Source organism: Amblyomma americanum, chromosome 1 (genome assembly GCF_052857255.1).
Source record: "Amblyomma americanum isolate KBUSLIRL-KWMA chromosome 1, ASM5285725v1, whole genome shotgun sequence".
Classification (NCBI taxonomy): domain Eukaryota; kingdom Metazoa; phylum Arthropoda; class Arachnida; order Ixodida; family Ixodidae; genus Amblyomma; species Amblyomma americanum.
In genome coordinates, this window is record NC_135497.1 from 220,613,602 (window position 1) to 220,638,083 (window position 24,482).

A 24,482-nucleotide genomic window follows, 5' to 3' on the forward strand; every position below is an offset into this window, starting at 1 on the left:
CTACAGCAGTTTTAAAAATGAATCATTTTATTTTTAAAATTGTTACCTACAGTAGTTTTATTTGTCTATGTGATAAAATTTATTAATTTATTATTGCTTTTATAATTTTTCTATCGCAATGACACCGCTAGAGGCTGCACTAGTTTGCACCCCATCCGTTCATAGCCAAGCCTGGACAAGCCCAGTGCCTCTAGCGCGCATTTTCTATTCCACTGTCAGCATAGCCCCATCGGTGCCACAAGTTGATGGTAAGTTGTCTTTCGATCAGATCTGAGATGCCATATAGGAAGTTCTTGCTTTCTCTGTGAACTCTTTATATATATATCTATATATATGTTTATTTCAGACATGTACGCAATTGTTGAATTCAACAACACACGCGAAGTGGAGTTAGTTCCATGCACGTGGCTGAACGGCGACAAGTGCCTGTGGCCCAGTGTCGCTGCAGACAAAGCCGTAAGGCTGGTGCGGCGCGGGGATCCCCCTTCATCTGAATTCGTGGAATATGCTGCAAGCGTGAAAGGGATATTCCGTAAGAATATACTGCTGATTTTGAAATGACAGCTGAGGTCAAGGTTATATATATTTTTTAGGCACATATGGAGAAGGGCGCAAGAAACTTGAGCTAGCCCGGTTCACTTCAGACCTCTCAACTGATGAGAGCACGCCGAAGCGGAGGAGAATCGTGCGGCCTAACCGCTGGAACGACAGCGACAGCTCTGAACCAGAGGATTATCCTGTCGCTCCACGGGGACTTATGGAATGCAGGAACACTCGTACGTTGCTTTATTATTCTATAGTTTGTGCATTTGCGGCGTTATTTTTATTTTTATTTTCTCAGCCCGCAGCCAAAAAGAGAATGTGGCAGCCTTGGACAGCTGTCTTAATGAAGTAACTGCTACTGGTAATCACCTTTATTTACATTTTGAGTTTCTATTTTGTGTTGTAAATATTCATTTTTCCTTGTGCATTCATACACAGCTTATGTGACCCCTCATGCTGAAGAGCCAGCAAATTCTGCAGAGCGATTGCAAGGTAAGTAAATTTTATTTCCATTTTGTAGAGTTTCCACGTGCTATAGCAGTTAAGGCATTTCAATATTTTATTACAAGACTGCTCATTAAGGCATATCAGGCAGGCATATGAATGTGCCTGAGCTGCAGAGCTTGATTGTTTTTGTTTTACATAAACTCTGCTGGATGTAAAGACACGTTGCATTTATCTCTTCCCTCCAAGCACCTGAATGTTGAAATCAAAGCATGGTAGTATGTGCTACTGACATTCTTTAGTTTCCAGACAGTCCAAATGCCACAATTGACAATTCCATTGTCATTTTGCAAAATGAATTTTTCTTTGCTCAGGCCCTGGCTTGAATGGAGACCCACTGGCAGGGCAAAGCACTTCAAGGGCAGCCACTGGTAGTTACCTTTAATTTACAGTTTGAGTTTCTAGTTTTCTGTTGTAAATATTAATTTAAATTCCTTGCGCATGCATACACAGCTGACTTGGCCCTGCAGCGGGAAGTGCCACCCAGCCCTTCTCAGCAATGTAAGTAATGATTGTAGGGCATTTGTGCTATTGCTTCCTTGTATCCCAGTTCTGCTGTTTTATAATACCCCCCAACGCTTCTATTTTCTCTTAGCATTCTCCGATTTTATTTACTGTAACCACTTTTCACATCAATACATGGGCAGCAGTAAGTGGTGTCCAGCTTTAAAGGAACTCCGAGAACACATTTTAAGTTTGCCTGCATCAGTACATCCCCTTACTGAATGCTGAGTTTGTGCAAGCTAGAGAAGACCTTAAAACGAGGTACAAGTATTGCCACTCTTTACCATGGTTTTGCAAGCGATTGTTGCATGCAAATCCTTTGTGCCAGCCTACACTGTCGTCTAGAAAGTTCTTTTTGGTCTTTACATCACAAATTATTATCTGATGGCGGTGGAAAAAAGTTCCCATTCTTAGTATTCAGTTTTCTGAGCAACAAGTGTCTTAACTGCTGTCGAAAAAATTGAATATATATATAGCATAGTGTAACAAAAGGAAAATTCAAAAACTACTCAGCAGATGCACAGCTTTTGTAGTGTCATTTCTTCGTTGTGTCCCATTGTCTAACTTTTAGCTGTTGCTTTTCCAACTGCGATGTATCTTTGGTAATGAACAGAATTGCATTTTTCATTTGGTTCTTTCAGAACATCGGCACAAGGAAACAGTTATGAGCAATGGCGAAGGCTGCTTGAAATTTTTTTTTTGTGCTTAATAACTTGTAGTTCTCAGAGCTGTTAGGCTAATGCCATCCTTTTTTATCCCTCCAGGTGGTGCGCATAACTGCTCTCGGTGTCTCGGTTATGCTGGTGAGTTCTGACTTTCCTGCTGTTGGGATTTTTGACAGCATTGTAACCAGCTTCTTTATGCCTGTAGATTTCCAGAGACGAGTTATGTCCAACTTTGCTATTATAAGGCACACACAGACTGAAATTCTGGAACTGCTTTCTGGTATCACAAGGCCAGAAAGTCAAGTTCCAGAGAATACAGACTGTGTTGTTAGTGAGCCTTTTGGGACAGTTGAAGAATTGAAGGCCTTTGATTCTGGACTCACTCCCGAACGGAGAAATGCCCTGGTGAGTGACTTCGGTTAGTATCTGTCCATGCTGCAAATCTGAGGAATTAAGTTTGTTTTCACATGCCTTAGGTACGTTTTTGTGTGAAACAGCTAAACAATTATTACTTTGGATTTTGTTTTTGCTGACGGCAACTTGTCTTGCATTGATTTAGCGCCAACAGATATGTAGCAGCTTAAAAACCAAATCCCTTTGTTTTTTTGCAGTAGGCGTGACATATGTGATGGTAATATTGTTTACATGTACCCTAGCAGACTGGTAACTAAGCCCTTTGCCAAGTGAATGCAGTTGCTGAGGTTGGCAACTCTGCAATTGCACTTTCACATTAATGAGTCTATGCATTGTTAATTACTGCCAAAGATATGTTGATTCCTTTGTTTCTTCTTGCACTATAAACCAGTTAGGAAAGCTCAAGAAACAATACTGCCTTTTTTTATCGTTTTGTTTTTCAAGTTGATCTATTCATTCTCAGGGGTTCCATTACATTGAGAACATTTTCATATTACTGTTTGTCCATTTGTTTGTACAGCCCTTTTAATTACAGCTTGCAACTGCTCCTGCTAATGCAGTTTGTGAACCATGCTCTTTTGCTAGCTATGAACTCGTGGTGCTCTCTTTCAGATAGCACAACTCCAGTCCTATGGTACGAAATCAGTGCCCGTCACTGTACGGACAATGATGGCCCAGTTGATGAAAGACAGCTTGGCAGCGCAGTTCTCGATGCATGGAAGAAAAGGAAAGGAGCGCTTTGATGCGCTTCAACTTCGCTCAGTCATCTTTGGTGGGCAAACATTTTCCATGCAGATATGTTTTTATGTTTCAAGAGTGTGCATGCTGTAGTTGAGGCTCGTGGTAAAAAACTGTACCACTAAAATTAAGCGATCAGCAGGCATGACAATCACTTGTGGTGCTGGCTCTTGGTGCTCGTTGGATACCCTCTGGGTGCAAGATTTTCACAAGACATTGTTTTCATGCAATCTATACTTTCAGACTCGGTCAGGAGGACGAGGCATCTTCAGGAAGTGACACATGATGATGTGGATACTGCAATTAAAGAGTGGCTGCGCCGAGCCAAGGAGCGCTGCAATCAAAAACTCTCTCAGCATTTTCTGCAATAAATGTTTAGTAAGGGAGTAATTACTCATTGGCATCCACCCAAGCGCAGCCATACGCCTACAGAGGAAAGCTATACAGCTTTTTCAGAAACTTTGCAGTTGAAGGAAACTTCGTCCTGGTCTGCATGGGTTCGAGCTCGGGACCACCGCTTCACTACAGCAGTCGTGCTACCAACTGAGCTAACTGGGATGGCAAGGTACCATAAGCTCGCCGTCTTGGTTAGCTCAGTTGGTAGCGCAACTGCTTCGGTGAAGCGATGGTCCCGGGTTTGAATCCCGGACAAGGACGAATATTTCTTTACCTGCGAAATTTCTGAGAGAGCTGTATGGCTTTCCTCTGTAGTCATATGGCTGCGCTTGGCTGGATGCCAATGAGTAATTACTCCCTTACAACAAATCTACTCCACCCTGGTGGATTAAACATCTGGCCAATAAATGTTTGATGTTTTAGAGAAATTCAATTCATTCTTCTGTTGCACAAAACACCACAATCAGTGCCCTGTTGATGTTTTGCTGCCAGTGTTACTGAAGCTTGTGGTGCTGGCTCTTGGTGCTCGTTGGATACCCTCTGGGTGCAAGATTTTCACAAGACATTGTTTTCATGCAATCTATACTTTCAGACTCGGTCAGGAGGACGAGGCATCTTCAGGAAGTGACACATGATGATGTGGATACTGCAATTCATTCTTCTGTTGCACAAAACACCACAATCAGTGCCCTGTTGATGTTTTGCTGCCAGTGTTACTGAAGCTTGTGGTGCTGGCTCTTGGTGCTCGTTGGATACCCTCTGGGTGCAAGATTTTCACAAGACATTGTTTTCATGCAATCTATACTATACGAAAGTGTTTTGGAACTCGGAATCAAAAAAGCTGAGCTGCTTGACAGTCAGTATGTGGCCACTGACTGAATGATTGGTTAAATTTGAACTGCCTCGCCCAGGCTCCACAACACAACCACAAATGCCTGGCTGCGCTTCAATTGATAGCAGCCAGGGCATTGAGATTTTTTTTGCCTTTGGTATCCTGAAAGCTTTTGTGGGCCCTGCGTTTGTTTGCTGCTGAATATTTAATATTTGTTTGAATTTCTCCAGAGGTTATGATTGCTTTTAATTTCAATATAATGCTTCCATAACAGATTCATGCCGAGAGTGGAATGATGTGTTAAGAGCGCTTATATTGTGCAGCTCACATACAAAAGTGAATGTGCAGATATTTCAGATTACGTCTGAAAATGTGTGGACAGTTTGAAGTAAATAACACCTCACGCAAATTGAGCTAAAAAATGCAGCCAATTATAGGAAGCATCAGTGGTTTTAACTTTTTTACATTTGCATGCAAAGGCAAAGCCATTAGAAGGTTTAAGCAATTGTTTCATTAAGCACTCCACTGTAGAAATTAAAATGCATGTTGAAATTTGCAATGCACAGCTGCAGGCTCATCAAAATATCCACGAAAGGATGAAAACGGACATTCCATGGCTATACAGAATCGTATATTCATCGGACATCCGATAACGGATGTCCATCAGACATACACCAAATCTCCGATGCGGATATCCGAATACGGACGTCCTCACGAATGCCCTACGGACATCCTCCCCTGGCACTGGAGATTCGGATCTTAAACTGACGTACGACGGATATCCGTGGTTCATTGGGTTCTTTCTCGGGCAGCTACCATGGCCACTGCCAGTCAGCCTTGTTGTTCTGGCGGGTCAGGGAGCTCTGCCCTTGGGGGAACTCCTGGGTCCATCCGCAGCTGTGGGGACCTTTGAACAATCAAAAAATGATGAAAGGAGAGGGAAAGGCACACAGAGGGCTGAAATTCAAATTTTGACTTCAAAAAACTCTGCTACTAGAAAGGGCATTAAAAAAGTCTTGCTGGAGGATATTTGTGAAACTGTGCCCTTTAACAACTTTATTGAGAGCCCCTCTCATACCCCTTTAATGGCAGTAATTTATCAAGCTAGACTTGTTTGTAACATATTTAGCCGAAAAAAAAAATTTCCCTTCTAAACACTTAAGGCACTTCGCAGATATTTGCGTAAATTGCTAACTATCAGCTTTTTCTCATTGTGTGGTAGCTAGCACTAAAAATTGGTTTTTGGGGAAAGGAAATGGCGCAGTATCTGTCTGGCATATCATCCAACACCTGAGCCAAGCTTCCTAAGGGAAGGGATAAAGGAGGGAATGAAAGAAGAAAGGAAGAAACAGGTGCCGTAGTGGAGGGCTTGGAAATAATTTCGACCTCCTGTGGATCTTTAATGTGCACTGATATCACAGAGCACATGGGTTATTTAGCGTTTTGCCTCCATCCAAATATGCGGCCCCCGGGTTCGAGCCCCAGTACTCTGGATCAGTAGCCGAATGCCTTGACCACTGAGCCACCACGGCAAGTTAGCTAGCACTAAAGTCTTCATTTCAGGCAAAGTCAGCGTACTTCACTTAGCAGATGAATGCTTTTTTATGCCAGCTAGTGAATGTCATTATTTTTCCTGGATTTCTTGGATCATGTGCATATTTGAAACGCAGAATTTCCCCATAGGGGGGCGTCTGCAGCTTGGAGGCATTGGTGAGTGGCGACACCAGGGGTTCCCGAGCATCTGCAGGGACATCTCTCCAGGGGGATGATGGTGAACAGTGCATCACCACGGACCCGTGCACCCGCGCCTAGCCGTGCGTGGCATCGCCGTGTGTGGGGAAAAGGGGATCCTGGTGAATGAGCCGATGCCGAGCGTTTGGACCTTAAAGGCCCCTTGGCGGAGGCAACACACCACTTTGGCCCCAGTTTCCTTTAGATGGCACCTCCGACCTGACCCGACCGGGGGAAATCGGCAGTTCCCTTTTCCTGTCCTCCTCTCCATCTTTTACTTTCCTATCTTCTTTCTGACTAGTGTCGTGTCTCCTGCTCGTTTCACAGTTTCTTTTTTCGTTTCTTCTTGGGTGGTTAGGGTTAACGTGTTATGGCGAACTACCCTAGGTTTCGTGATATTTGGTTATAGTTGACGTGTACAGCTGGCATGGGCAGGACTTGTGTGCAAGTTCCAGTCCCGTCCCATGGTTGGGCGGCTGGCATCATGACTGAAAAGCTAAATTTTTTATGGCTCCCTTCCATTCCAAACTTGGTCGCTCTCTAAAAAGAGGGCGGAACGATGAAGATTTTTTTCAAAAAACAAAAGTGTCATTCCCAAAATTTCATGTTATTCATAGCAAAGCTGAAGAGCAACAAGCAAGACTGAGTTCCCCGTTCCTGGTGGCAAAGTGCCTGACAGATACCTTGGGCTTTGGGTACAAGGTATCAAAAATGGCTAGTGGGGACTTACTGCTCGAACTATGTGACACCGTCCAGCACTCGAAACTTGCGAACATTGAATCGATAGCGGAGTTCCTGTCTCCATCACGTCACACCGATCTTTGAACACAGTCCGAGGCGTCATATCAAAAATTGACTTTGTTCACCTCTTATGAAAAAGAAATGCTTGAAGGCCTTGCCGACCAAGATGTCATAAATGTTCAGCGGATAAAGATCCGGAAGCATAACAAGGAAATAGATGCGAAACACCTGATCCTCACTTTCAACACCAGCACTCTACCTGAAAGCATTGAAGTCGGGTACATGAAAATAAATGTAAGGCCATATATACCCAACCCACGCAGATGCTTCAATTGCCAGAGGTTCGGCCAAGGCTCAGAGAGTTGTCGGGGCCGCAAAACTTGCGTGAAATGCTCTTCAAAGGACCACCAGTCAGATGAATGTGTTGCTGCCCCGCGGTGCACAAATTGTGGAGGAGCCCATGCTGCATACTCCAGTGCTTGTCTGTCCTGGAAGAAAGAAAAAGAAATAATTACTCTGAAAACCACTGAACACATCTCTCAAGGAAGCAAGAAGGCGATACGCCGAAACAAACAGATTCTCCTTCACTGCAAAAACAAACTTTGCCGATGTGGTGCGTGGGCGCGGCACATCACACCAGGCTTTGGCACCTGTCCAGGCTGCATGCAGTGCGCCTATGGCAGGGCCATCCGCGCTCCATGATGGAGTAGCTGACACTACTCCGCCAACCACAATGCAGGCTGCGCAGACCCCCGGGTCAGCGGGTCTCAAGACTTCTTCCCACAGGTCGAGGGCTAACTCAAAAGTCAGCGTGCGTCCTACACGGTCGTCCAGCGCCTATGCAGAGGAGATGGACACGACCCAGGGCAGGCAGCCCCGTGCCGTCCATGTCGGACGGACGGCGGAGGTCCTTGGATCCATCAAAAAATGTGAGGCTCCGAGTCACGGGGCCAAACCAAAGTTAATCTAATTTTATGTGCACACACGCACACAACATTAAGATGGCTTTCATAATTCACTGGAACAGCAGAGGTCTCGTAAATAACTGTAACAACATAAAAGACATTTGAAACACAATTTCCCCTATTGCTTTATGTGTGCAGGAAACGAATCTAGGCCCTCAGCACACAAAGGTGCTAAAGAAGTATACTGTCTTCCGCCGTGACTGAGAGGGGGCTTGCGTACTCTCGGGGTCGTAGGCATCATTGTACAACCTGGAGTAGCAGCTGGCGAGATCAAACTGAAAACTAGATTCGAAGCCGTAGCAGCCACTGTGGCTGGTTACAAAACCATTACACTTTGTAGCATATATCTCCAACCACATCCCGAAGTAACACAACATGAATCGGAGAACCTTTTTTAACAGTTCCCGGAGCCATACTTGATAGTTGGCAATTTTAATGCACACTCTTGTTTTTGGGGCAGTGAGAAAACCGATAGCAGAGGTCAGGTTATTGAGGATTTTATACTATCCAACAATATATTTTTATTGAACACTGGTAAACCTACTTTTTGCTCCCTAGTTCGGGAAAAATGAGTGTTTTATTAGCTCTTCATCAGTTTGTAGCAATTTTAAATGGGATGTTTTAGACAACCCATATGGAAGCGATCATCTCCCTGTTGAAATCAGCCTGTCATCCCCACCGTCAGTCACCCCGACAAAACCACAGCATTGGAAGCTCAATTTAGCAGATTGGCAGCTTTTTAGAACAGCAGCCGCGTTAGATAATATTGCTTTAGAAAATCTTAATGTCAAAGAAATAAATGAAAAGTTCACATTGTATTCTTGCTGCCGCACACTTGGCTATCCCCCAATCTTCAGGAATAGTACAACGCAACCATAAAGTGTGATGGACACGAGATTGAAAACAAGCAAAAAAACAACAAAATAAAGCTTGGCGTAATTTCGCCGATGTCCCACACAGGAGAACCTTATAAACCTTAAAAAGCAAAAGCGCGGTACATACGTCGAAATGCCGAAAAATCATCTTGGCAGCATTTCATTTCCTCGATAAATAGCCAAGTCTCATCGAAAAAAATGTGGGAGGCAGTACACAAACTGGATGGTCGCTACTCTCCGTTCACAGTTCCTCTTCTGACAGCCCCTTGTGTACAGACAAATATCAAAAAAACAAGCTGACATATTATGTGAACATTTTTCCACGGTATCTAGTTCCTTTCACTATACAGAATCATTTTTAAAATATAAAAACAAAGCTGAAAGATAAATACTGCCGATAAAGGGCAGTGCTCACAAAGCATATAATAGCCCATTTACACTACCAGAAATTAACAGCGTACTTTCTTCCGGTAAACAGACTGCACCAGGGCCACATGGGTCCGTTACGAAATGCTCGCTCACCTGTCCGAACCCGCTGTAGACTCGCTTCTAAAATTTTTTAACAAAATATGGTTATCAGGAGAGATACCGAAGGCTTGGAAAAAAGCCATTATTGTACCGTTGTTGAACCCGGAAAAGGTACCTACCTCCCCTGGCAATTATAGGCCGATAGCCCTAACAAGCGTACTTGCCATATCCTTTGAAAGCGTTTTTTAACATTAGAATAATGCTTCTATTACAATCACGTGATCTTCTTGACATCCATCAGTGTGCGTTTAAAAAGGCATGCTCTACAACCGACCATCTAGTCCGCCTAGAGAACACAGTCCGAGAAGCATTTATACACAAGCAACACTGACTTGCGGTCTTTTTCGATTTAGAGAAAGCCTATGACACCACATGGAGGTTTGGCATACTGCGGGACCTTGGAGACCTCGGCATCCGTGGTAGAATGCTGAAATGCTCGAGTGACCTTTTGACCGACCGTTCATATCAAGTACGCCTGGGTGCCACTCTTTCTAAGAATTTCCTTCAAGAGAACGGCGTGCCTCAGGGGTGCATGTTAAGCACCACGCTTTTTATAGGAAAAATGAATTCCCTAGCAAAAATAATTCCAAAGTCTATCGTGTATTCAGTCTATGTCGACGACCTCCAGATTGCTTGCACATCCTCTAGTGTTACATCGTGTGAGAAGCAAATACAGCTGACAGCAAATAAACTAACAACATGGGCAGATAAAAATGGTTTCAAGTTTTCTACGCAAAAGTTCATAGCTCTTCTGTTCTCGCTTAGAAGAGGACTGCACACTGATCCATCCCTTTATCTAAATGAAGTCGCACTACCGGTTACAGATGAGCACAAATTTCTAGGAATAACTTATGACAAAAAGCTCACATTCCTACCACACATAAACACCCTCAAAAAGAACACTTCTAAATCTCTGAATATACTAAACGTACTTTCACGAAAACACTGGGGCTCCGATAGGACTTGTCTTTTACAGATTCATTGCTCTATAGTACACTCTACATTAGATTATGGATGCATAGTTTATGGATCACCGAGGCAATCGTACTTGAAACGGCTGGATCCAGTGCATAATTTGGGTTTGCGTCTTTCCACCGGTGCATACAGGACGTCACCCATAAACAGTCTTTATGTGGAAACCAACGGGCCATCACTTACAGACAGAACCAAGCTCACATGCTCGTGCGTTTTAAAAATCCGTTCACTGCCTAAGCATATCAGTCACCAAGCTGATCCATCCCTTTATCTAAATGAAGTCGCACTACCGGTTACAGATGAGCACAAATTTCTAGGAATAACTTATGACAAAAAGCTCACATTCCTACCACACATAAACACCCTCAAAAAGAACACTTCTAAATCTCTGAATATACTAAAAGTACTTTCACGAAAACACTGGGGCTCCGATAGAACTTGTCTTTTACAGATTCATTGCTCTATAGTACACTCTACATTAGATTATGGATGCATAGCTTATGGATCACCGAGGCAATCGTACCTTAAACGGCTGGATCCAGTGCATAATTTGGGTTTGCGTCTTTCCACCGGTGCATACAGGACGTCACCCATAAACAGTCTTTATGTGGAAACCAACGGACCATCACTTACAGACAGAACCAAGCTCACATGCTCGTGCGTTTTAAAAATCCGTTCACTGCCTAAACATATCAGTCACCAAGCTGATCCATCCCTTTATCTAAATGAAGTCGCACTACCGGTTACAGATGAGCACAAATTTCTAGGAATAACTTATGACAAAAAGCTCACATTCCTACCACACATAAACACCCTCAAAAAGAACACTTCTAAATCTCTGAATATACTAAAAGTACTTTCACGAAAACACTGGGGCTCCGATAGGACTTGTCTTTTACAGATTCATTGCTCTATAGTACACTCTACATTAGATTATGGATGCATAGCTTATGGATCACCAAGGCAATCGTACCTTAAACGGCTGGATCCAGTGCATAATTTGGGTTTGCGTCTTTCCACCGGTGCATACAGGACGTCACCCATAAACAGTCTTTATGTGGAAACCAACGGACCATCACTTACAGACAGAACCAAGCTCACATGCTCGTGCGTTTTAAAAATCCGTTCACTGCGTAAACATATCAGTCACCAAATAGTCACAAAGTGCCCATCTAGAACAAGAACACTATTTAACAACAAACCATTAGCTATACGGCCACTTCTCCTGCGTTTTGAAGAGATGTGCCAAAACCTTGGCGTAATGGATCCATTACCTGGCATTGCTCGAAAACGAGGTCCACTGCCTCCATGGTACAATTTTCCTGCAACCTTTGACCTCATTCTTACACATTTCCGTAAAAAGTAAACTCCACAGCAACATATAATACAAGAATACAGGACGAAGAAGAATTTTATACTGATGGATCAAGAACAGATGCGTAGGAAGCGCAGTGGTGCGAGGGAATTCGGAGGAAATAGACTACCACAGTGTTCCTCCATCTTCACCGCGGAGTGCTACGCAGTATGTGTGGCTATAGAAAAAATACTAAGTGAGAACCTCAAAAATGCTATTATTTACCCAGACTCCTGAAGTGTACTTACATCTCTCCATTCTAAAGATGCCAGCACCCCTCTGCTTGGTTTCATCACACACAACATAGTGTCTGCCACAGCTAAAGGACAAAATATAAAACTGTGCTGGGTCCCGAGTCATTTGGGAATAAAATGCAATGAGAGAGCAGATGTGTGTGCTGCTAAAGTTCGTGGCAAGGAAATAAAAAAAGTAAATATACCGTTTAATGATTGCATGAAATTAGTAGCAAGGAAACTAAGGAAAAAATGGCAGTCGGCTTGGAACAATGAAGTAAATAATAAACTGCACTTGGTAAAACCAGTTTTAGGTGAATTTAAGTCGTGTGTGCACCAAGAACGTTTCAAGGAAGTGATCTTATGTCGTCTCTGAATAGACCACACGCACCTTACGCACAACTTCCTACTAATAAATAAGACAAACATGTTTGCCAAGAATGCGGAGATGAACTCATGGTTAACCACATTTTATTCTCTTGTGTGCAACTGGAAAAACTAAGAAAAAAGTATTTTACTCAATTTTATAATTAATGCATTTCTTTTCATCCAACACTGCTCTTAGATGATAATGCCATTGTTAACATACCTTCTATTTTTAGCTTTTTAAAAGAAGCAGGCATACTTGAAAAACTAAATTTTGAACCACTGCCTCACTGTATTGCATGATACACCTTCAGCCATTTTCTCATCCCCGAGAAGAAGGCTGAGGTCTTTCTTTGGTTGGTTAGGAGCCTCAGGATCCTTGCCCAGCCAAGGATAGCCGCTGAGGCTACCTAACCTGCTTTAAGGCTTTTACAGTTAGCCTTTTCCAGATTTCTTCCCCTACTAGACAGTACAATATTTTAGGCCATCTACACCATCGATAGTATTTCCCATTTGTAAACATTTTGCACAAAACTTATTCTATACCTTGAGCCTGGCGCATGATGGCCTTAGCTGCCTATGTGCCATAAAACCCAAGGCAACAAAAAAAAACAAACAATTATTCCACTATCCCTAGGGTGTTTGTTTTCTGTTTTGAGAGTGTGCATGTAAACACTTAACCATTGGTGTTTTCCTCAGAAAAACTTATGAATTGGCTTTCTTGAGGCCTGGATGTGCTATTTAGGCTGCAAAATTTGTTTTCAATTTGTTTTCAAAATGATAAATGATGCCTGAAAGGGTTAAAGGGACTATGCAATGAATTAAAAGTCGCTTGTAAATGTTTTCAATGCGTACAAATGATGCTCAGGAGCGTTCACATTAAGTATGGGTCTTCGGAACTGAGCCGGCGATTTGTTATGAATTTTTAAAAACCGTGTTTTTCAAAATTCGGGGGCGATTGGTGTTTTCGTAGTGACGGATTTTGGAACTAAAATCGTGAAAATAGACTTCACTGGTTCAGTGATGTCGGCAGGCCACAACACGCTGTCATTAGCTGGAGCCACGGCAGCCACGACGCCACAGGCACACTTCCGGTAGCCGTGAAAGTCGTCTGCTCGTGCCGCCGTGCGACCCCCTCGGGCAAGCGCGAGCCAGGTCACTGCCTTCGCGCTTATGGTTTCAACTTACGTCTGGCGCCTCTTTCTGTCGGGAGTTCCGGAGCCACCCGCAGTGTCTTTTTTGCCCGCAACAACAGACAACAAGCAAAGGAATCTGACATGCGCTGCAATCCAGAAAGCTGAAGAGAGACCGCGGAGACGCTGTCGAGGCTGCTGCTGGGGCGCTGGGCGCGACAACCGGAAGTTGCAAACCAAACGTCAGCGGATTTCGATGGAGGCAAAATTCTAGAGGACCGTGTACTGTGCGATGTCAGTGCACGTTAAAGAAACCCAGGTGGTCGAAATTTCCGGTGCCCTTCACTACGACGTTTCTCATAGCCTGAGTCGCTTTGGGACATTAAACCTCCCATAAACCAAACCTAAACCAGCATTTTCGCTCGTCATGAGTGTTAACGCTGTGATACATAGTTCAATGTTAGCACCATCAATGTTTTTGGTTTTACGGGAAAGCCTGCGCCGTGCTGCCGTCAGATTCGTTGTTGCAGAGTACATACTTTTTTTATGACTGCTACCACTGTTAAAACACCTATAGTGCCTATTACTATTGTATTCATTAGGTGGGTTCAGTATGGGGTATATCTGCTTCAAAGTTAAGCCGATCACATTGAGTGAAACAGTTGCAGTACAGTGCTCGTATTCGTTTATTTACTTTTTTGGGAGGGGGGGGGGTTCAAAGTATGCTTCCATGATCAGTTTTTTTGCTGAAATTTAGATAGGCCTGCTACAAACTGCTTCAGGAGCCACCATGATGGCACAATGCTTACGGTGCTCACCTGCTGACCTGAAAGACGCGGATTCAACCTCGGTAGAGGCAGTCGCATTTTGATAGAGGTGAAGTGCTGTAGAGGCACGGGTATTGTGCGATGTCAGTTCACATTAAATAACTGACACTACGGCATGCCTCATAATCATAAAATTGTTTTGACACATAAAATTCCAGCTATATTATATAGACAGCTTCACAATGAACTTTTATCTTCTTCAAATTGCTCGAAAATGAAAATTAGTTTGCTCGAAGAGGCTCTGAAGTGCAGTTTTGGCTGCGCCAAACTGCTCCAATGTGCAAATTTGCCTGAGCCATATTGCTTCAAAACACAATTTTGCTTGCTCCAAAAATTCCTCCAAAATGACTTTTTGTAGTCCCACCCCTGCTAAGAAAAAAAATTCAGGGGAGTTGTCCTTGGTGTTCCTTTACCCTTAAAAGTGTGACAATCCAGGGCCAGTTTTAAACCAAAGATTCCCTATTAAAGGGAACATTTTCCATATGGAACATCACTATGTAAAGGAATTAGTGCAAAATACAGATTAACGACAACGGGGGAAACTCATTGTCCTTTTTCCATTGCCTTTGGCTCTGTTTTGTGAACTAATTTTTTTGCATAATGCAACACAAACTAGCCTGACAGCTCACCCTTCGGAACATCACTGCTTGTATCCATGCTGCCTGGTGGTACCTGCATTGCTTATTTGAATGATGATTGCAGGCTTTTGCCACACTCGAATATAGCTATGACCTCTTTCAGTGCTCCCTTAGTACTTTGCAGGTGTGATGATATTTGTGAAGAGAAGTGGTGTGCTGTTGTTGTGTAATAGTGACCACACTCTAGACACTGATTGAGATGCCACCGCAAGGTGGTGCTGTTTGCAACTGAAAAGCATCGTTGCCTCACTGAATTAGCTTATTTGGTGCCTATGGGCCTGTTTCTCCTTGTGCAGTACATCTACCAGCTGTGCAATGCCCTCAAGGTCTGCCATAGCCAGAAGGTCATCCACCGGGACATCAAGCCCGAGAACCTGCTCCTGGGATGCAATGGCGAGATCAAGATTGCCGACTTCGGCTGGTCCGTGCACGCACCGTCTTCCAGGTAAGTGTGCCAACCAAGCACAGCCCAGCCAGTAGGTCTCCTTTCTTTGTACTAAGGGGGATTTCAGCCTTGTTTTGTGTGCGTCTGTTTGCTTTTGCTGTTGCCCGACACATTGGTACATCTGGCATATGGCAGGTTCCTTCTGATCATGAATGTCAGTTTACGAATATTTCTCAAGAGAAAAGTGTACAACAGCTGTATCATACCAGTACTCACCTACGTAGCAGAAACGTGGAGGCTGACGAAAGAGGTTCAGCTTGTGTCAAGGACAAGGCAGTGAGCTATGGAAAATAAAATGATAGGTGTAGCGTTTAGAGACCGGAAGCAGACAGAGTGGGTGAGGGAACAAACGTACGTTAGACATCCTAGTCAAAATCAAGAGGAAGTAATAGGCTTGGGCTAGGCGTGTAATGCGAAGGCAAGACAACCGCTTGTCTTTAAGGGTAACTGAGTGGATTCCATGGTAAGGTATTTTCACTGGGCACCTTGGCAATGTGAAGCATGAAGCAACAAGGAAAAGGTCCATCAATGAGGCATATGTAACTTTCCCTGCCTTTTGCTGGTGCCCTGCACTCAAAATGTAGGACTCGAAACGTCTGCTTAGTGCAGTTGGTTCCCATCATTGATCGTATTAGCATGACAAATGTACATGGGCCCCAATGGGCTCTGTGCATTCTGACACTCAGTTGTGTAAACAGCGAGTTTACGTATTAACAAGACCTCAAATATATCTGAAAAGTTTGGTTCCTGAAAAAATTGTCCATAGTCCTATTTATGGGGCACAACTTTATAGTAGGCGTTAACTTGACGTCATCCGCAAGAGGCGCTAGTGACTGGCACGGCGTTCACCATATTTTTGTTGTGTGCAGGGACATCACAGCCAGCCACGACATTTAACTCGTTGTGATCTGTGAACCATGAGTATCTTTCGCGTCTCATTGTAAGTAATTGCTGTGTGACCTTGTACTAAGTGAAACAGGCAAGAGCGGACATGTTGAAAAGGTTTGAATTTGTTAAAACATCCACTGATACGACTGCGGAGGTGCCGGCGTAGTGTTCAACTTAATACAGGGCTACTTCCACTCGTTGAATTCAGTTATACAGAGGCCTCTTACATGTTTTGCTACAGACGAAGAAATTGAAGCGTACAAATCTGTGAAAGGGGTCAATTTTTGACAAGTGGGTGAGCCTGAGAACAATGCTCGAGGGTGCTGGCAGACAGCAGCCATTTTTGGAGAGGTAATTTGCGATGAGTTGGTTAGCTTAGCTAGCCTAAATTGTCATGTCTATATTACAGTCATGCCCCATTGGACAACTCAAATTATGGACAGTTTTTCTGGGGATGAGACACTTTCGATGTATTTATGCCTCATTAAAGGGACACTGAGGAGAACTCTATCAAATTCTTTTTGTTAGCGAAATCTGATAGTTCGGCATTTCATGGCTTTGTTGCCGCTTGTCCGGGAATGAAAGATGCATTTATTTCAAAGAAATTTGGATTCGAAGTTGAAAAACTTTTTCCCGCCGCTCCAATCCAAACTCGAGAACTCTTTAAGACGTCACAGGACGAAGTGACGTGAAACGTGACATAAGCGCAGACTCCGTGATTTCTGGTGGCTGGCGGTGCGGTCTAGCAGCTGCCGAAATGAAACCTACCACCGCCGCACGTTGAAGGCATTTATCGGGGATCGGTATCGTCGCTTCGTTTACGTTTGCACCGGCGTCTTGGCAGCGTTACAATGGATCCCGTTCCCGAACCCGACGACGTAATTCTCGCAAAAACTCCGGCCTGCATCTCAGCGACCTAAGCCCCAGAGAGCGTGTAATGCTTTTGAGGGAGCACAGTTAGGTTAGGTGCCGGCGGGTCGTTTTTCCCTTCCGCCGTGAGCAGCCGTTGCAAACTAAATATCATAACCCCAGTGCGGGGAGTCGCGAGGGGACAGGACATGGTCGGCGCGTTGCGCCTATCAGAGGCTGGCCGGGGCTTTGGAGCCAACGGATTGTGTTTCCTTGAATGACGCGGCTGCACGTTGCAGCAGGCGTCGTTTAGTTCTCCCACGGTTGCAAGGGCCAAGTTATTTACTTATATATATATATATATATATATATATATATATATATATATATTTTTGCCACAAAAAACGGATGGGTGCTTAAGAGCGGTCGCGTTTGAAGTTGGCGGCTTGAAACTAAAGCCGACGCACGACGCTTCAGCGGCTTCCGCTAGATCAAACGGGTTCACTAGATCGGGCTCTCTCGCCCACTTGCATGTACCTTCAGGTGTGTACTGTGAATGGATTAAATTAGCCAAGAGCTCGAAAAGAACAGCTCCGCCCAACTGCCGAAGATATTGAATTCCGTGACAACGCGCACTTCGCTGTGGAGGCGAATCGGTCTGGCCATGCAGGCGGTGGCTTGTGCACTCGGCGCGAAATAGAGACATGCTCCAAGTCTCCGCCAGTGTGGTCAGAGTGAGCCGAAGCCGCCGAACGCGTCGGCGGTCAAGCGCAGTTGGAGTATAGAGGGTCTCGCTTTGGCCGACGTGACGTACGTCGCCGTGCAGCGCGCGTGCATAAACGCACCTTAACCCATTGGCTTCCGCGCCCTCCGCGACGTTTCCTGCTTGGTATTCCGCGCGGAAATAGCGACGCGCGTTGGACGCGCGAGCCGCTCTTTAAAAAAAGCGATAAATTCCGCTGGACACCTCGTAAAAACACAAAATTTACTTTATTATGTTCGGAAGGGCTCGCTGCATCATCCCGCCTAATATGACTTGCATGTATGGAAAGCTTTGAAGCACACAGGCATGTGAAGTGCAACTTCACATTTTTCACATTCCCACCGGCTCTCCGACTTTTTCCCGTTTGTCTTGCAGACTAAGCATAGCCTTGATGAATTCTGCTTGAGTTTGTTTGGTGGGATATGGCGAGGAAAATGAGCCCACTTGGAAGCCTGCAGCCGCATTGGTGCAGCCGCGACAGGCAGTTTACGTCGACCATGGTACTGGGGCAAAACAGCTTCGAGGATCTCCTCAGCGAGGTTCTCTTTCCAGTCTGTGCAGTGGAGCCGCTTGCCTGATGCTTTGGCAGATAAGACGTAGCTGTTATAAACAGTGTAATGGGACCGACAGGCGCAGCGCAGCGAAGAAGTGGACGAGTTCAAGCGGGACAACGAAGAAGCAGACGAAGTGCAGCTGGGTTTTTCGAACGACGCCTGTGAGTGTGCCCGTCGTGTCGCCGGTCAACCAAGACCAACCGACCTGTGCTTCAAATAAACGCCTTGACACTTGGTGGAGGTGCCTCGGTTCCCGTCCCGGTCCTCTTCCTGGAACTTCGAAGTGGAACGCTCTTCGTCTCCGCCACCATGCCGGAAGGTCCGGGTGAACCATCGCAGCCCATCCCTGCCACCGTACTCTGTCACGGGGTGCAGCGCCAGCGTGACCCTTCTCCATTTAGTGGCACCGATGACCAAGACGTCGACGATTGGCTGGCCTCCTATGAGCGCATCAGCACTTTCAATCGGTGGGACGATTCCGTGAAACTTAGCAACGTCCTCTTCTACCTAACGGACGTTGCCAATCTATGGTTTCGCAACCATGAGGCCGATCTTCCCACCTGGTCGTCCTTTAAAACGAGCTTCGCCGACGTGTCAACCCCTCCATGTCCGAAGGGGATAAAGTCAACCACATACTTAAAGGCATAGCCGATGACGCTTTCCAGATGCTGCTGGCGAAGAACCCCACCTCCGTCGCTACCGTCATCCAGCTGTGCCAAAGCTTCGACGAACTCCGCAAGCAACGCGCATCTACGCGGCAGTCCGGCGCGCCTGCGGGGGGTCTTGCTGGCTTGGCCCTTGGTGGCTCGTCTGCTGAGCAGTCCCTGTTCATGCAGCAGGTTAAAGACTTCATCCGCGAAGAGATCGCTCGCCAGCTTTCTCTGCTGCATCACATTCCCGACCCCGTCTGCCCTCCGCACTACCTGGCGCCATCTCTCACGCCCACTGTCCGTCGTGCTATTCAGGAGCAGGTCGCTGCAGTTCTGCCATCCAGTCCCCCACCTCCTCCTGTGGCAGCGCCGCTCACCTATGCTGAAGCAGTCACCGGTACACGGCGCTCGCCCACCTCTGCCGCCTACCCTAGCAGCCCGGCCTTTTATGCTCCACCGCCGTCTATACCCCCGCCGCAGGTCCCGGTTCGTCGACCCCGCCGAAACCCTACGAACCCCTGGCGTACCGAGGACAATCGACCGATATGCTATTCCTGCGGTCTTCCAGGCCATGTCGCACGCTTTTGCCGTCAGCGATCTCCTCGTTCTGGCGATTTCATGCGCAATTTCCGCTACGATTCCGGGCCGCCCTTGCCTAATGTCTCTTCTGCCTCCTCTACACATCGCTCCCAATACCCTACTCGCCGCTCGCCTTCCCCTCGTCGACGTTCCATTTCTCCGATGCTCCGCCGCCCGGACCCTCTCCCAGAGGAAAACTGACTGCCGCAGTTCAGGAGGCAAGAACTGCGTGTTTTGCCAAATTTTTAAGTCCTCCGTGTTCTCCTGCTAACGTGATTGAGGTGTCTGTTGAAGGCGTCCCCGTTCTCGCGCTCGTCGACACGGGTGCTGCAGTGTCAGTAATTAGTGATGCTCTTCGCCGCAAACTTGGTAAGGTGACAACGCCGCTGTCTGACTTTTCACTACGTACGGCCACCTCTCAGCGCATCCACCCCATCGCAGCCTGCACGGTCCGCGTTTCTATCAACGACGTCGCCTATACCATCGAGTTTGTTGTGCTGACCGCCTGCTCTCACGATGTCATCCTCGGCTGCGATTTCCTCTCGACCCACCGTGTGGTGATTGATTGTGCCCGTGCGGAACTTGAGCTTTCTCCCCTGTGTGATGTTTCGTTGTGTGACCTACCTGTGCGCTCCGCTAAGCTTCTTGTAGCTGCCGACACCGACATACCTCCCTCCTCTTCAGCCCTCGTTCCGCTCCGCCCCGACTCTTTCCTCAGCGGCCCTGTTCTTTTCACACCTACCGCAGCAGCCACTCGCCATCAGCGCCTCCTCATTCCATTCGCCGTTGTCTCGATTTCCGATGGCCACTGCGCCATCTATGTCACCAACCCATTTTCTTGCCCGTCGTTTGTTCTTCGCGGCGAATGCCTCGGCTCTATTGAAGAACTGGACCCTGCTCTTGCTTCCGAGTTCTCCGATACCCGTGCCTGTTCCCCAGTTACTGCCTTAGCCTGTTGTTCGACAGCGCCCGATCCGATTTCCATCGACGTCTTTCATCGTAACATCGCTCCCGACCTTCCGTCCGCTTACCGTGACCAAATCTTGGAACTTCTCTGCCGCTTCCGCAACTCTTTCGACCTTTCCCAGCCCTCCTTGGGGCGCGCATTGGCCGTCTCTCACACAATTGACACTGGTACCCACGCTCCCTTGCGTCAGCGACCGTACCGAGTCTCGCCGAGCGAGCGCCGCGTCATCCGTGACAATGTTGACGACATGCTTCGGCGCGGCATAATACAGCCTTCTCACAGCCCTTGGGCCTCTCCTGTTGTCTTGGTGACGAAAAAAGATGGCTCCATCAGGTTCTGTGTGGACTACCGCCGTCTCAACAGGATCACACGCAAGGATGTTTATCCTCTACCCCAAATCTACGACGCACTGGATTGCTTGCAGGGAGCGGAGTATTTTTCATCCCTCGACTTACGCTCCGGCTACTGGCAGGTCCCGATGGCAGCGAACGACAGGCCGAAAACCGCTTTCGTCACCCCAGACGGCTTGTATGAGTTCAATGTGATGCCATTCGGCCTCTGCAATGCTCCAGCCACATTCGAAAGGATGATGGACACTATTCTCAGTGGCCTCAAATGGGAAACTTGTCTGTGTTACCTAGATGACATTGTTGTTTTTTCCAAAGATTTTCCTTCCCATCTGCACCGCCTTCAGCGCGTACTCACTAGCCTTACTGACGCCGGCCTCCAACTAAACTTGAAAAAATGTTACTTCGGTGCAACGCAGCTCACAATATTAGGCCATGTCATCTCCAAAGACGGCGTTCTTCCTGACCCTGCCAAACATCGCGCCGTCGCTGACTTCCCCAAACCAACCACCTTAAAAGAACTTCGCAGTTTTATAGGCTTATGCTCATATTTTCGCTGCTTCATCCGAAATTTCGCCAGTATCATCGCCCCTTTAACGCAGCTTCTTTCGTCTTGGTCCCCCGCCTGCGATACCGCGTTCAGCACTTTACGCCGCCTGCTGGTCTCTCCCCCCATCCTTCGCCATTTTGATCCCGCCTGTCCGACAGAAGTTCACACTGACGCGAGCGGTGTGGGCTTGGGCGCAGTTCTTGCCCAGCGAAAGCCTGGGTATCCGGAATACGTCGTCGCTTACGCCAGCCGCGCCCTCACCAAGGCGGAATCAAACTATTCTATCACAGAAAAAGAATGTCTCGCCATCATTTGGGCAATTGCCAAGTTCCGCCCTTACATTTACGGCCGGCCCTTCTATGTCGTCACAGACCACCACGCCCTATGCTGGCTATCCTTCCTCAAAGATCCTTCTGGCCGACTCGCCCGCTGGGCTTTACGTCTCCAGGAGTTTGATATACACGTCATTTATCGCTCCGGCCGCAAGCACTCGGACGCCGACGCCCTTTCTCGTTCACCACTCCCATGCGAGTCAACCTCTGCCCTCGTCTGTGCCTACGAATTCTCTTCGTTCAACATCCCTGATATGCTCTCCGAACAACTGAAGGATCCTTGGATCACCTCGCTGCTAAACTTCCTGAACACTCCCTCGCCGCATCATTCGACCCGGACCCTTCGCCGCCAAGCCCACCACTTCGCCGTTCGTGATGGCCTCTTATACCGCCGTAATTACCTCCCCGACGGCCGGAAGTGGCTGTTGGTCATTCCTCGACACCTCCGTGCTACAATCTGTGCCTCTTTTCACGCCGCTCCACAATGCGGCCACGCCAGTGTACTGAAAACATATGCTCGCCTTCGTCAGCGATTCTACTGGCGAGGTATGTACCGCTACATACGTCAGTACATTCGGTCATGCACCGCCTGCCAACGTCGCAAGAAACCTCCCCACTCCGCCGCCGCTCCTTTGCAGCCGTTACCTTGCCCTGGCCGTCCCTTTGACCGCGTCGGCATTGATCTTTATGGCCCGCTTCCAACTACTTCGGCTAATAATCGGTGGATCATCGTTGCCGTTGACCATCTCACCCGTTACGTCGAAACGTCGGCTCTCAAATCTGCTACCGCAAACGATGTTGCTCACTTCATTCTACACAGTCTTGTTCTTCGTCACGGCGCCCCGAAAGAACTTCTAAGTGACCGCGGCCGTGTTTTTCTCTCGGACGCCGTCGAGGCCCTGCTCAAGCAATGCCAAATCGTTCATCGCTACACCAGCGCCTATCACCCCCAGACCAACGGCATGACTGAGCGGTTCAACCGCACTCTGAGTGACATGCTCGCCATGTACGTTGACACCGCCCACTCCAACTGGGATCAAGTGCTCCCGTTCGTCACGTACGCGTATAACACAGCTACTCAGACAACAACGGGGTTTTCTCCTTTCTTCCTCTTATATGGCCGGGAGCCTACATCCACCATGGACACCATCCTTCCTTATCACCCTGACCCTTCCGAGACCACCTTACTCTCCGAAGCTCACCTGTATGCCGAAGAATGCCAGCAACTTGCCCACTCTTTCACCACACAGCAACAATGGGATCAGAAGCACCGTCGGGATTCCCCGGACCCTCCAGCGTCATACCCATCTGGCGCCCTCGTTTGGCTCTGGGTGCCTTCCTCCACTCCCGGCCTCGCCACGAAACTACTGTCTCGCTTTCACGGACCTTACCGGGTTGTCCACCAAACTTCTCCGGTGACTTATATCGTTGAGCCGCTCGTTCCCTCTTCGGACCACCGTCGCCAGGGGGCGCGAAACTGTGCACGTTGAGCGCCTCAAGCCTTACTATGACCCGCCCATCCTCTCCTCTCCGTAAGTCGCCAGGATGGCTCCTTTTTCGGAGGGAGAGTAATTGTAATGGGACCGACAGGCGCAGCGCAGCGAAGAAGCGGACGAGTTCAAGCGGGACAATGAAGAAGCAGACGAAGTGCAGCTGGGTTTTTCGAACGACGCCTGTGAGTGTGCCCGTCGTGTCGCCGGTCAACCAAGACAACCGACCTGTGCTTCAAATAAACGCCTTGACAACAGCGATGTCCATAATATAAAAGAAGATTTTTTTGTAGCCTTTGGCGTACCTTCGCATAATTGGAAAGGAAGCCAGTTGTTGGTCCTCGCGATCCACTCCGCCCATGCCTCGGTTGTAATCGATTACAACTTGCGGCTTCAGAACTGGCAAGCCATTCTTGCGACCCTTTTTTCCGGTATCAGTGAGATCAGTTGAACTGTGGCAGGTTGACAGCATTGTGACCTGCTTTTTGTCCTGCCAACTGAGGGCCATTATGCCTCGCGCAAATAGGGACTTGCATTCGCCTTTTTGCAGCTTCGCCTTGAAATCCTTCGGCATGTTCTTTCGTTGAAGGCGGACTGTGCCGACAGCATTCGAACCAGCTTCTTTTAGGTGGCGAAATAGCAATGGCGAAGAATACCAGTTGTCCATAAACACTGTGTGGCCATCGGGCAGACGTTTTTCTAGAAGGTCGATTACAACCGCCTCACTGCACAACAATCCAGCAGTAACTGGAGTCTTCTCACTTTTTCCTGTGTAAATCGAGAACTTCAGGCAGTAGCCGCTCGAAGACTCGCACAGTTTGTAGAACTTAAGGCCAAATCTTGCCCGTTTCGAGGGGTTAAACTGGACGTAGGACAGTCGACCACGAAACTTCATAAGGCTTTCATCAACTGCCAGATACTCCTCGGGATCATAGGCTGTATCAAAGCATTTCAGTACGTGGTCGAGCACAGGGCGCAACTTCCACAGCTTATCTCCACTTTGAGGGAGAGAGTTGTCGCAGAAATGCAGATATTTTGAGAGTGCCCAAAAACGCTGCCTCGACATCACCGAAGCAAAAAATGGTGTGCTTATAACTGCTCTTGTT

General features: G+C 47.0%; 2 protein-coding genes across 2 annotated transcripts in view; both read left to right on the plus strand.

The window, feature by feature from the left end:
• LOC144095226 (aurora kinase A-B-like) overlaps nt 1-24,482 on the plus strand; it is a 58,936-nt gene that overhangs the window by 23,411 nt on the left and 11,043 nt on the right. Inside the window, exon 5 of the mRNA XM_077629015.1 lies at nt 15,259-15,407. Coding sequence (XP_077485141.1) covers nt 15,259-15,407 — 149 coding nt within the window. The remainder of the gene's footprint in view (nt 1-15,258; nt 15,408-24,482) is intronic.
• On the plus strand, nt 351-3,779 carry LOC144095205 (uncharacterized). Its single transcript, XM_077628995.1, has 9 exons — nt 351-532; nt 594-904; nt 982-1,035; nt 1,362-1,418; nt 1,501-1,548; nt 2,316-2,354; nt 2,422-2,621; nt 3,243-3,402; nt 3,612-3,779. Exons 2-9 carry the CDS (start codon nt 763-765, stop codon nt 3,737-3,739), a joined length of 828 nt encoding a protein of 275 aa, XP_077485121.1. The 5' UTR covers nt 351-532; nt 594-762; the 3' UTR covers nt 3,740-3,779.

Excerpts from the sequence above, each read along its gene's own strand:
- LOC144095205 (XM_077628995.1), top strand. The coding sequence starts at position 763 with ATGCAGGAACACTCGTACGTTGCTTTATTATTCTATAGTTTGTGCATT. Across the intron at positions 1,549-2,315 it reads ACCCAGCCCTTCTCAGCAAT|GTGGTGCGCATAACTGCTCT; the intron begins GTAAGTAATGAT and ends TTATCCCTCCAG. Across the intron at positions 3,403-3,611 it reads ACTTCGCTCAGTCATCTTTG|ACTCGGTCAGGAGGACGAGG; the intron begins GTGGGCAAACAT and ends CTATACTTTCAG.